Source organism: Thermothelomyces thermophilus, chromosome 7 (assembly GCF_000226095.1).
Source record: "Thermothelomyces thermophilus ATCC 42464 chromosome 7, complete sequence".
In the NCBI taxonomy this organism is placed as follows: Eukaryota; Fungi; Ascomycota; class Sordariomycetes; order Sordariales; family Chaetomiaceae; genus Thermothelomyces; species Thermothelomyces thermophilus.
The window spans coordinates 1,097,637-1,109,207 of NC_016478.1; the positions used below are offsets into that span (position 1 = coordinate 1,097,637).

The 11,571-nt window shown below is 56.6% G+C and overlaps 5 protein-coding genes across 5 annotated transcripts; 4 read left to right on the forward strand and 1 right to left on the reverse strand.

Moving 5' to 3' along the window:
* Positions 1 to 939: 939 nt before the first annotated feature.
* Positions 940 to 2,250, forward strand: MYCTH_2070572 (uncharacterized protein; the record flags this gene model as incomplete). The annotated part of the gene is made up of 1 exon (XM_003666667.1): positions 940 to 2,250. A coding segment is annotated over one exon (1,311 nt), but the record flags the coding sequence as incomplete, so codon positions are not given.
* Positions 2,251 to 2,358: 108 nt separating this feature from the next.
* Positions 2,359 to 3,172, forward strand: MYCTH_2311648 (uncharacterized protein). The gene is made up of 3 exons (XM_003666668.1): positions 2,359 to 2,593; positions 2,657 to 2,767; positions 2,825 to 3,172. Exons 1-3 carry the CDS (start codon positions 2,390 to 2,392, stop codon positions 2,894 to 2,896), a joined length of 387 nt encoding a protein of 128 aa, XP_003666716.1. The 5' UTR covers positions 2,359 to 2,389; the 3' UTR covers positions 2,897 to 3,172.
* On the reverse strand, positions 3,172 to 5,509 carry MYCTH_2311651 (uncharacterized protein). Its single transcript, XM_003666669.1, has 7 exons — positions 5,132 to 5,509; positions 4,785 to 5,044; positions 4,649 to 4,721; positions 4,411 to 4,580; positions 4,111 to 4,326; positions 3,853 to 3,954; positions 3,172 to 3,756 (listed from the first exon to the last, which is right to left on the reverse strand). The coding sequence occupies exons 1-7, from the start codon at positions 5,185 to 5,187 to the stop codon at positions 3,359 to 3,361; spliced, it is 1,275 nt and encodes a 424-aa protein (XP_003666717.1). The 5' UTR covers positions 5,188 to 5,509; the 3' UTR covers positions 3,172 to 3,358.
* Positions 5,510 to 6,485: 976 nt separating this feature from the next.
* MYCTH_2311655 (uncharacterized protein) lies at positions 6,486 to 8,603 on the forward strand. The gene is made up of 6 exons (XM_003666670.1): positions 6,486 to 6,988; positions 7,195 to 7,339; positions 7,477 to 7,880; positions 8,010 to 8,037; positions 8,109 to 8,309; positions 8,396 to 8,603. Exons 1-6 carry the CDS (start codon positions 6,687 to 6,689, stop codon positions 8,543 to 8,545), a joined length of 1,230 nt encoding a protein of 409 aa, XP_003666718.1. The 5' UTR covers positions 6,486 to 6,686; the 3' UTR covers positions 8,546 to 8,603.
* Positions 8,604 to 9,634: 1,031 nt separating this feature from the next.
* MYCTH_2311659 (uncharacterized protein) lies at positions 9,635 to 11,094 on the forward strand. Its single transcript, XM_003666671.1, has one exon. The coding sequence runs from the start codon at positions 9,718 to 9,720 to the stop codon at positions 10,957 to 10,959; it is 1,242 nt and encodes a 413-aa protein (XP_003666719.1). The 5' UTR covers positions 9,635 to 9,717; the 3' UTR covers positions 10,960 to 11,094.
* Positions 11,095 to 11,571: the final 477 nt, after the last annotated feature.

An 11,571-nucleotide genomic window follows, 5' to 3' on the forward strand; every position in this document is an offset into this window, starting at 1 on the left:
ATGTCGAGGACATCCACGGGTGTGCAGATACCGCGAACCGGGAACGCGTTATGACCCCGATGTCTCGGACAGCGAGTCCAGCGGACAGTCCGCGAAACAATCTCGGCTCAAACCCCGGGGAATGGATGATAGCAATGTCTCTCGCCCATTAACTCTGACCGATACCATCCAGGGACGGCTTGAGAAGAATCTTCAAAGAGCAGGAGGCAACTATATTCGTGATTCATCAAACCTCACGGATTCCTCCGGAACGCTTCTTCAGCAGACCCCCTATGGCTCGGCACATACCAACACCCATACGCCCGCGGATTCAATAGGCCTCCAGGGGGTAGCCTTCCAGCACGCTCGTCATGTGCTGGACGATGGTCGCCCCCAAGCTCCAGCGAACCTGACTGCTTCGCCTGACATAGTTCTTCAGCGACAGCCCACCAATGTGGAACAAGGCCACATTGGTCGCCCATTGAAACCGTCATATGTCCCTCCACAACACTTTGCGCAAAGCCACTATGCCTTGGGCCCCAGCCATTCCGTTGGTTCACAGGGCCTGGCAACCCCGGCCGGAGGTTCCCGCGGGCAGAGTCACTATGGCGTTGACCCGGATTATATTCGTCATCTTACGAACCCGACGCATCTTCGCGGGGAGCATGACATCGCTGCCCGCCTCAAGCTGCTGGAGTCGCTCCTTTTGGAGCAGACAACGTCGACCCACCACAATCCCGTCTTGCCGTCTGAAAGACCCCGGCGCCACTTCGTCAGGAACCAACCGGCATACCGCCGCCCAGAGACACCTATTATCCAAAAGGTGCTTGGTACTGTGAGTGCTCCGCTAATTGTCATGGCCCATGTATCAGAGCCTAATCGGGCATTTAGTTCTACGAGACCAGAGAGGTGATTGGAACAGTTCCCGAGGCCACCAACCTGTTGGACCAGTTGAGTGCACTGGCGGACGCGCAACGTACCTTCCAGCGAGTGCATCAGAAGGCCCTTGAACCCTTCGTGGTTCACGTCGAGTCCGTTGTGCCCATTCAGAAGCGAATGGCTGGTATACTGCCTCCTCGACCAGTATGTGATAGACTCGTCGACTTCTACTTTAGTGTATTGGAGACCATGTTTCCAATTGTCCACAAGCCCTCTTTCGGGCGTGAGTACAAAAAGTACTGGGGCGGCAACCTTGAGAACGACGCCTTTCTTCCCCGCCTTCTTTGCATCCTTTGCTTCGCATCTCGGTTTTGCACCGGAACCCAGAGCCATTGCAGCGTCCATATCCCCACGGCTTGTGTTCTGGTCCGGGACTGGTTGGATGGTCTGAGGAAAAGGGAGGTGTTCGATCCATACATTCTGCAGACAGAGCTCTTGCTATTACTCGCACAGTGGACCATTGGCGCTCAGAAAGGAGCTGCATGGGCGCAGCTCAGCTACGTGGTCAGAATGGCGATGGAGTTGGGACTGCATCAGGATCCTTCAGCCCTGGCCGGGATTTCAGAATTCAATATGGAGTGCCGGCGCAGGCTGTGGTTCGCAATCATGGAAATGGATTTCTACGTATCTCTGGCCCATAATTGGACCCCTGTGCTCGGTCACAAAGATTACTCTTGCAACCCTCCCAGGAACCTGAACAACGCAGACATACCAGCTGACGCGCGGACCCTGCCGGAATCGAAGCCGCTCGATCAGGCGACAGACAACCACTTGCAAGCCTACGCAGCGCAAACATTTCCCCTTCGTATGCAAGCAGCAGACCTCCTCGCCAGACTCGACCCAGCCGACGACCATCGCGAGATTCTCGATGTTGGCGCCAAACTGGAGAAGATGCTTGACGACATCAATGAGACCTTTCCTCGTCATGTCCTTGGAAAAGGGCATAAACACAGGGAGTGGCGGCGCCGAGTTCTCCTCGATTTACACCTTCGGCTGCCCCTCATGGCGCTCTACCGCCCCATGGTCGTCGGACGCCCCAACTGCTCGCCGGAAATATCGTGTGGTTATCTCAAATGTTGCATGACTGTGCTTAAATATCTGGACGACGAGCCTATCGGCGACCATGTTGGCAGTCCTGACGTCGCCGCTCTGAGTCTTCTTTTCTTGCAGCGCGCACTCACCGAGGCGGCGTGCGACGTTTGCTGGTACATCAAGCAAGCACGAGAGATCAACTTTGCCGGTGGGTTGATGTGGATTCCGCCCACGGGCTCGAGACGCCGGAATGCTGAGTCGACTCAGCAATACGTATGGTATGTCAAAAGTTCTTTCTAAGGTGTTGGGTCTTTGCGACATGAAGGGGCTTCTCACCTGACCGTTGGGAGAGTGTCCCCCCTCCCCCCTCCCGCGAAAACAAATATTCCAATTCGCCTAGGAGACAGCTGACAATGTCTGGACAAGGGCGGTGAGGGGTATGGTCGAGACGGTGGAACGGACGATAGACAGGCTTAGCAGCCTCATACACCAAGGCCTGAGTAGCCAGGTGGGTGATATCGTTGCGCTGCTGATCGTGCTGGTGGTAGTGCAGCCTGGCACGGCTAGAGAGAAGATCTCCATCATCCAGGCAAAGCTGGAGCGGCTCAGAACAGTCCATTCACAGATGTATCCTGTGTATCCGGTGAGCTTTTCTCTTTTCGCTGGATGATTGATTGGGGTATATCATCAGCTAACAGAGGTGTAGTCGCTGCCCTTGCCCTCATCGGCAGCATCCCTCAAAACCACTGATAAACGGCGCAACTTGCAATCTATCTACGGAGAGCCGTTGGCCTCTGACCGCTTCATGAGGGCTGGAGTAAGACCCCTCCTCTTCAGAGTTTGTCTTCTCTGATCTGACAGAAACGATCCACAGCCGCTAGAACCTGCGTCACTCACCTGGGCGGACCTCCTGATGCACTGGGAGAGCCGCGTTGCTGAGACGTAACCAAAAGATCGAGCACTCTCTAGCTGCGTCCATACGGTGTTGGTGATGACACAATCGGACATTGTATTCTCACCGATCAGGCTTATCATTGTGGTCTCTGGAAGTAGTGAACTCGTACGGTGTCTTAAGTGGGGATAGGGGGAGGTGATGTTTGGGGAGACACCTTTGCCGGTCTTTCTTGTTTAGTAGCGCTGCAGGGTTGAAAAGACGAGGGGTGTAGAAGCATAAATAGTAGCCAGGGAAGAGATAACTACACCTCTGCGTTCCGATCCGATTGGCCTTGCTCAGTACTGAACCAAATGTGACACATTACAGGCTCACGAACGGCGGTCACGTATGTCGAGAGGCAAGGCATTGAAGAAGCTGTCCCAAAACCATGTGAGTCCGTCAGATTGAAATAAAAAGTCTAATAGCGGCCGTAGGTAACCGATCCCACAATTTCTTTCTTTCTTTTTTTTTTTATCAATCCTTCTTCAGGAAAGGCTTCAGCCCCCTCAACCGCTCCTTGGCATCCTCGAGCACCTCGTCGGGCTTGCATACGGCAAAACGCAGGTAGTCCTCGACGATGTGGGCGTTGGTGTCGGTGTAGAACTCGCTGGGAGGGATGGCGGCGACGCCGAGCTCCTGGATGAGGAACCAGGCCAGCTTGAAGTCGCGAGGCCGCTCCGCCACGTGGGGCGGGAAGGGGTAGCTGTCGGGGATCTGGACGGCCGAGAGGTTGACCATGACGAAGTAGCCACCCTCGGGCTCCGAGTAGGGGATGCCGAGCTCATCCCAGACGGCGTTGAAGAGGTTCATCTTGTGGCGCATCGAGGCGATCGACTCCTCCCAGAAGTTGTGGGCCGGCGCTTGCTCGAAGCCTAATAATTTCGTTTTTAAACAATTAGTAAACGGAGAGGGAAGGAAAAAAAAAAAGGAAAGAGGGGTGGTGGTGGTGGTGAAGGGGAACCACTTACCGATTGCGCAGGCTTCTTGCAATGGCGAGACGGAGGAGTAGCAGATGCGGGTGTGGGCGGCCGAGACGTACTGGATCAGGTGTGGTGGGCCCATGAGCCAGCCTGCGTGCGTGCGTGCGTACGGAGTGAGTTGATCTGATCGGTAATCGCCATGATGCTAAACAAGTCTGGGGACAGGGCACAACAGAAGAGGGGAAAGAAAAGGGAGAAAAGGAAAGAGAGGAGGAGGAGGAGGCGTAAGCGCTGAGGGAAACGCACCGACGCGCCACCCTGTGGCATAAAAGTTCTTGCCCGCAGATCCCACCGTCAGGGTGATCTGCTCGACCTCGGGCGACAGCGTGGCGATGCGGGTGAAGGGGACGTAGTAGAGCCGGTCGTAGACCTCGTCGGACAGGATGATGATCTGGTGCTTGAGGCAGAGGTCGGCGATCTTTTGCAGCTCGTCACGGGAAAAGACCTTGCCGACGGGATTGTCTGGAACGTTTTTTTCATCAGCACGTGGTTCATTTCTCTTCATCGTTGGATACACAACGTTAGTGCGAGGTGGAGATGGCGTACGGGGAGTGTTGAGGACGAGCATCTTGGTCCGCGGCGTGATGGCGCGCTCGAGCTCGTCAAAGTCGATGGTCCATTCTGCGGCCGAGAGGGTCTTGACGTTGCCCTCTTTGGGTGGGTGCATTGGGACGTAGACAATCTTGCCGCCGGGCATCTCGATGTTGCTGATGTATCTGTTTGAGAGGGGGGGGTCAGAACCATCTGATTCTCTCAGCTCGAACGCTGTCCCTCGGGCACCTACTGGTCGAAGAAGGGCTCAAACACGATGACCTCGTCCCCGGGCTCGATAAAGGCCATAAAGGCGCTCAACATGCCTGCAGGTCCTGGGTCAGCAAGCCTAGCTCGTGTGAAGGGATAGGGGTTCGGGACATACAGACCTTCATTGGCCCCCGTGGTGATGGTGATCTCGGTGTCTGGGTCGAGCTTCCGGCCCCAAAAGGGGGCATAGGCCTCAGAGATGGCCTTCTTCAAGCGCGGCCTGCCCTTGGTGGGGGAGTACTGGTTGCACTCGACCCGGTTGAGAGCCTCCTTGGCGGCGTTCAGGATGAAGTCTGGAGGGTTGTACCCAAAGAATCCCTGGCCCATGTTGACGATTGGCTGCTTGGGGGAGGCGGCGGCAGCTTCGTTGATGATGCTCCTGGCGAATGTGAAGATCAGCCCGTTGATGGTCCATGAAACGACAGCGAGCTAGCTCATCACGTAAGACTATATAAATAAAACGTACCACACATCCTGGCGCCGACCCGAGACACGGGCGGCGGGCTTCAGCTTCTCAGTCATGGCGGGCGTGGTGTGCAACTGTCGTCGCGCGAGAAAGGGAACGCGAGTGAGAGTGAGAGCCGAAGTGAGAGTGAGACTGAGAGCGGAAGCCACGGGTCGGGGTCGGGGTCGCGGTCGGCGTAGGAGAGCGCGAACCAGGAACGGAGAGCTCATCAGACCGGCTTCTTACCACTATGATAAGAGAAGGGAAGGAGTTATTACACTCATAACTTGGCTCGGCGCTGTTCGGAAAATGGACCCGGGATTTGCGCGCTTCGAGACGGCCGTGCTCGTCCGTCATCGGCAACTCGAACCCTTCTTGCTTTCGGGAGGTGGGTCCCCATGCTATGGCGCAATCGGCCGGCCGCGGGGCCGGACTGGCTCGTTGCTTGGCACCTTCCACGTTTGGTGCTTTTAAGGGTCCGACTGTCTTACATGCATCAAACCGAGCGTGCCCCGATATTGCTATATCACCCAACCCTCGTGAATAATTCGGATGATGTTTTCTTCGGAGCTCGTGAAGGGGGGCCGATCTATGCCAAAATTAGAGATAAATTGTGCGCAGGACATGATGTTGTTTTATTAGGGGAAGAGAGAGTTTGCAATCGGCTGAGGAGGTTGATGCCCGAGGAAGCTGAAGAAGGAGCAGAATCGAGACGCAGGCAGCATCATGATTCATTACCTATTTGGGGATTTATGAATTTAGCTGCAGGAAAAGGGCTCAAATAAAGTCCTTGGTCCTTGGCCTGGTCCATGATATCTATACCGCGCGTGCGCCTACAGATCAATATCGAACCCGAGCAAGCATATTCACGAGCAGCCTAGTCCGAAAACGCGAGTGGGAAAGAGGCAGAGACCCAAAAAAGGTTATATAGATGACCAGGACTTCCACAGTGCAAGTTCTGGTTGGCCACTATGACTAACCCTCAGCAGTCTGGCCCTTTTACGCGCGTTGCATTGTTTTGTGGTAATGGTTTTTCATGATCCGGGTTGCTTCTTTGGGAGCCCCAGCTACCGGCATCTACTCTCATAGAATCTGATAAGTCATGAACGTCTACCGTTTGGTGTTCTTTCCACCTCTCCATTTATTTGCTTCTGGAATTTGAACGTCGTTTCAGTGAGCTGTGAAAACCATCCCGGCTGCTAATACACTATTCCGTGTTACTCGTCCAGCGCCCAGGGAGGAATATCTGGCCATTCCATTCCTCCTGGCCATCTGAACACCGAAGCCTGCATCAGTCTGGTCAACCAGAACATCACAATATCCGACGAAATGGCGCTTGGGCCATGCCTTCATTTTGTTTCCTCGCGAGCACTGGATTCGGTGGGTGAATAGAACGCGCATTTTCTCGATCGAGCGCGACGTGACCTTTTTTCTCTTTCTCTCCAATTCGGGCGCCGTCTTTTTCTTCTTCGACAAGACCATCACCACCAAGACTTGGCCGCCCTCGCCCGCTTGCTCTCTCCTGATATTCCTAAAAGAAGGGGGAAAATAACAAGATAAGGAAACAAATAAGGCCATGTCGCAGCCTGCTCGCCCACCGATTCCCCTCCAGATGGAGGGAGGACGCGCCCAGCCGGGCAGCCTCATGCACCGGCGGGAGACTCCAAGCACTCGGGAGGCCAGCACGGCTGCACCCAGCTTCACCGGCATCACGGGTGCTAGCGGGCACCGCAATTTCGAGTTTACCTTTGACAGCGCGGTGCGGCCACGCATCGTGGCCGCTCCAACCTCCCCCAGCACCGGCGGCCTCTGGGGTCGGGCGTACCTCGCCGGGCAGGGCCAACTGCACTTTGAGGCCTCGCCGAGGATGGAGGACTGGTAAGTGTCTCCTTTTTTTTCTTCCTTCTACTCGACTCATTGGCTCTCTGCGCATTGGGCGAGTGTGCGGTGGTCAAAGGCCGGGGTTCGGCGCACGGGAGGAACCTACTCGACTGGCGAAGGGCGGAAAAGAAAAAGAAGAAGGAGAAAAGGCAAAGGAAGACAAAATGAGGGAAATAACCAGCTGACCTTGTTCGTCTCTCTAGGCTGGGGAAACTCCAGGCGCTGTCCCTCGGACGGCGAGAAGAAGAGGAAGCCATGCCCGCCATTCGCCAACGCGGCAGCACCACAGATGAGGACACCGTTCACGATGCGCACGAGAATGCCCGGGCCGGAGGCAAGCGGAGCGCGGTAAGTGTGATTTCTGGAGAAGAAAAAATAAATAAATAAATAAATAAATAAAAAAAGACGCTACCCATCGCCTGCTTGTTCCTCCTCAGCCCAGGCCACAAGCTAACACATTACCCCTTGTTTTCGCCGTTCTTCAGCCGCTACCCGCCGACGAAGACGAGACGGGGGCGCCGAACCAGCCCGCACGCAAACGGAGCCGCATCAGTGCCGTCCTGCAGCGCACTTTTCCACGCCTGGGCCGCCCGCGGGCCGCCACCACCGGCGCCATCATTACCACCACCACCGGCAACGGTAGCAGCAGCGGGAGCAGGAGCAGCAGCGGAAGCTCCATCCCGGCACTCCTTGCGGCCCCGTCTGGAACCAGCCCCTCTGCTCCGCTGCTCTCGCACCTCGTGGACGCGGGCGGCACGGCTGCTGAATTGTCGTCGTCATCTCCGGCGTCGGCGACGACGGCGCAGCAGCGGGTGCAGGTGTCCGGGTCACGGACTGTCAAGGTGTGTTTGGTGGGGGATTCTGGAGCCGGAAAGACGGCCTTATTCAAGTATGTCTTTCTTTATTCTCTCTCTCTTTTTTTTCTTCTTTCTTTATTTGCTTCATTTTTGTGTACTTTTCCCACAGATCGGACACTTGTGGTACGTGGTAGAACTAATTCAGCTTCACCCTTAAACAGTCGCCTGGCGGGCAGACCTTTCGTTCCGGTGAGTAGCTCCCGTCTTCTCATCCTTTCTAACATGTCAGATCGCTAATGTAACTTAATATGCCGGTTCAGACTTCGACCTCTCTCGTCCCGGATTTTAGTTTTGTCACCGTCCGTGCCCACGACGGATCTACCGTCAACGTCGAGCTCTGGGACTTTCCTGGCATTGTTGCCGGCGCGCGACCCGGCCCGCTCCTCTCAACCTTCTTCCACGCCGCGATCATCTGTTTCAGCCTCGAGAGCAAGGACAATCTGAGAAATGTTGCGGATGTGGTACGTGATTCCCCACCCCTCTCCCCTCCTGTCAGGGATATATGACTGGGGTTGCGATTGGGAGTCATTGACTCGGTGGGCCGCAGTGGAAGCCGAAGCTTAATGCCTGCCTACACGACCAGTTCATCTTCGTGCTCGGTCTCAAGCGCGACCTACGTCCGGCCTTTCCGGCGCTGAACCTCTCATTCCTGCCAACCGCGGAGCCGGCTACGGCCGAGATGGTAAGTCCCGCCTAGCTGCAAAATTTTTTTTGGGACACATCAATCGTGAGATGATTCATAATTATTGTTTCATCCCTTCGTACTTCTCCTCTTCCGTTTTGCACATTTCCTTCACACATTTCCCTTCTCCTTACCCACAATGGCCCTGACTAACGCCGGCGGCGTCCAGGGGCAACAGGTGGCTGCCGAGGTCGACGCCAGTGCTTACGGCGAGTGCTCTGCCCGGACCGACGACAACGTCCAAGGCGCGTGGGAGGGCTTCATTAACCACGTGCTTGTCAGCCTCGACGAGCGCAGCAGGGGCAGCGCGAGCGGGCGCAGGAGGAAGCGCGGCGGAACGGCGGTCGCCAGGTTCCTCGACAGGTACGGCGTGGGCAGGTTCGGAAGGGAGAGGTACCAGCTCATGTAAAGCCGCCCAATGCCTCAAGTGTCTCCCGTTTTTTGTTCCCTCCTGTCTGTCTCTCCATCCCTTTTTTGTTTTTTTTTTTTTTTTTACCACATCCTCCTGCTCGAAACAATATTTGCTCGACAGCATGGCTTTCGTCCTTTCGTCTACTTTTGTCCGCTCAGTTTACTGTGGGACTTCTCAGGCAAGCTACATTTTTGTAGTGAGGGAATAAGGAGCGGGTATGGAGCACTGGAACACGAAGAAGGGGTGATGAGATGAGGTTATGAGATGATACCGCAAATGGCAGTGTGGGAAGGAGCGCTAAGGATGGTGTGATTAGTTTCCTGAAAAAAAAGACACCAACTGAATTCAGATCTCGTTGCAGTGTCGTTCGTTTTGTTGCATACTACCGCCCTGAGAAATGCATGCCAAGGGCTCCAATGTGGGCACCTCTGGGGAAGCTCCAAGAACTGTTCTTGGCTGCGACAGCAGGCGATCCAATCATGCAGCCCATGAGCAGAACCGACCTGCTCCTTAAACTCTGGCAATCATCCAACCTCATGCCGATCCCGCCGACTTGATCGACTGCGTGCGCATCTTAAATTCCTCAGGCCGATGTTGACGTCATATTGAGCAGTTGCACGATTCCAAAACAAGGAAAAATAAAAAAATATCTATGTATGACTGCTAGCATTTCGCTCAGAACTCCTCTTCTTGGGCCACTCTGAACCTTTTTTGGCCTGGCCCCATCATTTTATAGCATCGTACCGGAATCGACGGCGCATGGCCCGTATCCGTCATGAGCGGTGCAAAGAGCGGTAGCTCCGCTCGGGCGAGCTCTTCGTCCTCCTCTCCTCCGACCAAACCTCCCCAAGACGGCCGACCTCGGGTCTCACGCACTCCGCCCGCCCTGCTCTTCCCGCCCGCTCCCCCGCCCCTCCACATCACCGTCCGCTTCAGCATCGCCCTGCCCGACATACAACTCGAAATCCCTTCGCCGCAACAGACGACCGTGGTTGCGCTCAAACATCTCATCCGCCGCCGCCTGGCCGCCGACGCCGACGCCGAAGCGGAAGCGGAAGCGAGCGACAAGGAGGACGACGGCGATGCGCCAGGCGCGCAAACCCCCTCCCCGGCAGCGCAGGCCTCCCGCGCCCGCCTCCGCTTCATCCACAACGGCCGCATTCTCCCGGACCCCGCCGTCCTCAGCGCCGTCCTCAAGGCGCCCCCGCCACCACCGCTCTCCCACCATCCCGACCCCAAGGGCAAGTCCCCGGCAGGCGCCCACCACCAACAGCAGCGCGTCTTTATCAACTGCAGCATCGGCGATCCCCTCCCGGAAGTCGACATCGCCGCCGAGGCCGAGGCCGCGACCGCCCCGGGGATCACCACCACCACCACCACCACCACCACCACCACCACGCCGAAGCTCTCGGTGACGACCACCGGCCTCGACCGCCACCCCCAGCACGAGCAGCAGAACCCCTCGGAAGCCGGCGAGTCGGGGTCGGGGTCGGGGTTGAGATCGAGGCCGAGACCGCAGCAGCAGCAGCAGCAGCCGGCGGGCTTCGACCGCCTCCTCCAGGCCGGCCTCACCCCGGCCGAGATCGCCACCCTCCGCTCCCACTTCCGCGCCATCCACACCGCCCGCTTCACCCCGGACACCATGCCCTCCCCCGACACCCTCCGCTCCATGGAGGACGCCTGGCTGGACGGCGGCGGGTTCCAGCGGCTGCCACCAACCGCCGATTCGTCCAATGGCTATTATTACGGTGGTGGTGGTGGTGGTGGTGGTGGTGGTGGTGGGGAAGCGGGCGAGGGCGGGGATGCCGACGGGGTGGAGGACGCGTTTGCGGTGAGCGCCGTCGCCGGGCCCCTGATCCAGGGGATGCTGATCGGGTTCATGTTCCCCCTGGGGGTCATCGGCTGGCTTGGCAAGGAGGACGGTCTGTGGTCGGAGTCGATGCAGGCCTTTGTCATCCTGGGCGTCTTGCTGAGCGTCTCGGTCGGGCTGGTGAGGGCGTTGACGGGCGAGGGGTGAGAAGAGCTGCCGCACACGTACGTTGGTTGCTTGCCTGCCGGTCTCCTGAAGCGCATTTAATTACCGTTGTGGTATGATGTGGGCCAGAAGAAAAGGTGGAAAAACAAATGTAATAAACAGGTGGGTGTTTGCTGTGTTTGTGTGTTTGTCTGCGTATGATGGATTACATGTTCTCCAAGAGGGTTTGGTTGGGCTGTTAGCGGTTTTGTTTTACGATGATACCCCTGATATCATAATAGCAAGCGGATTGGAACAATAACAGGATGGGAGATGGCGCGCTGTCCAGCGGCCGTGTTGATTCCGAAGAGCCATCCCGAGAAGGATCAAGACCGGGGGCAGGCGAGAAGAATGCACCACCACTTTGACGTGGCCGAGCAAGGGGTGTCATTCAATCCCCCCCTTCCACCCTTCCCCCGCGCAGCTCAGCTAGAGAGCTTCCCTACCTATCTCTCTCTCTCTCTCTCCCGGCCCCGACACCGTCACGGCCAGCATGAATCCTACAGCTGCCTACAAGTATCTATCTGACATGAAACAATACCGTAAAAAGTCCATGGTATTCTCGTCTTCGTCCCAACCGCAACCCCCCAACCCCCCCGAACGCCAAACCGAATG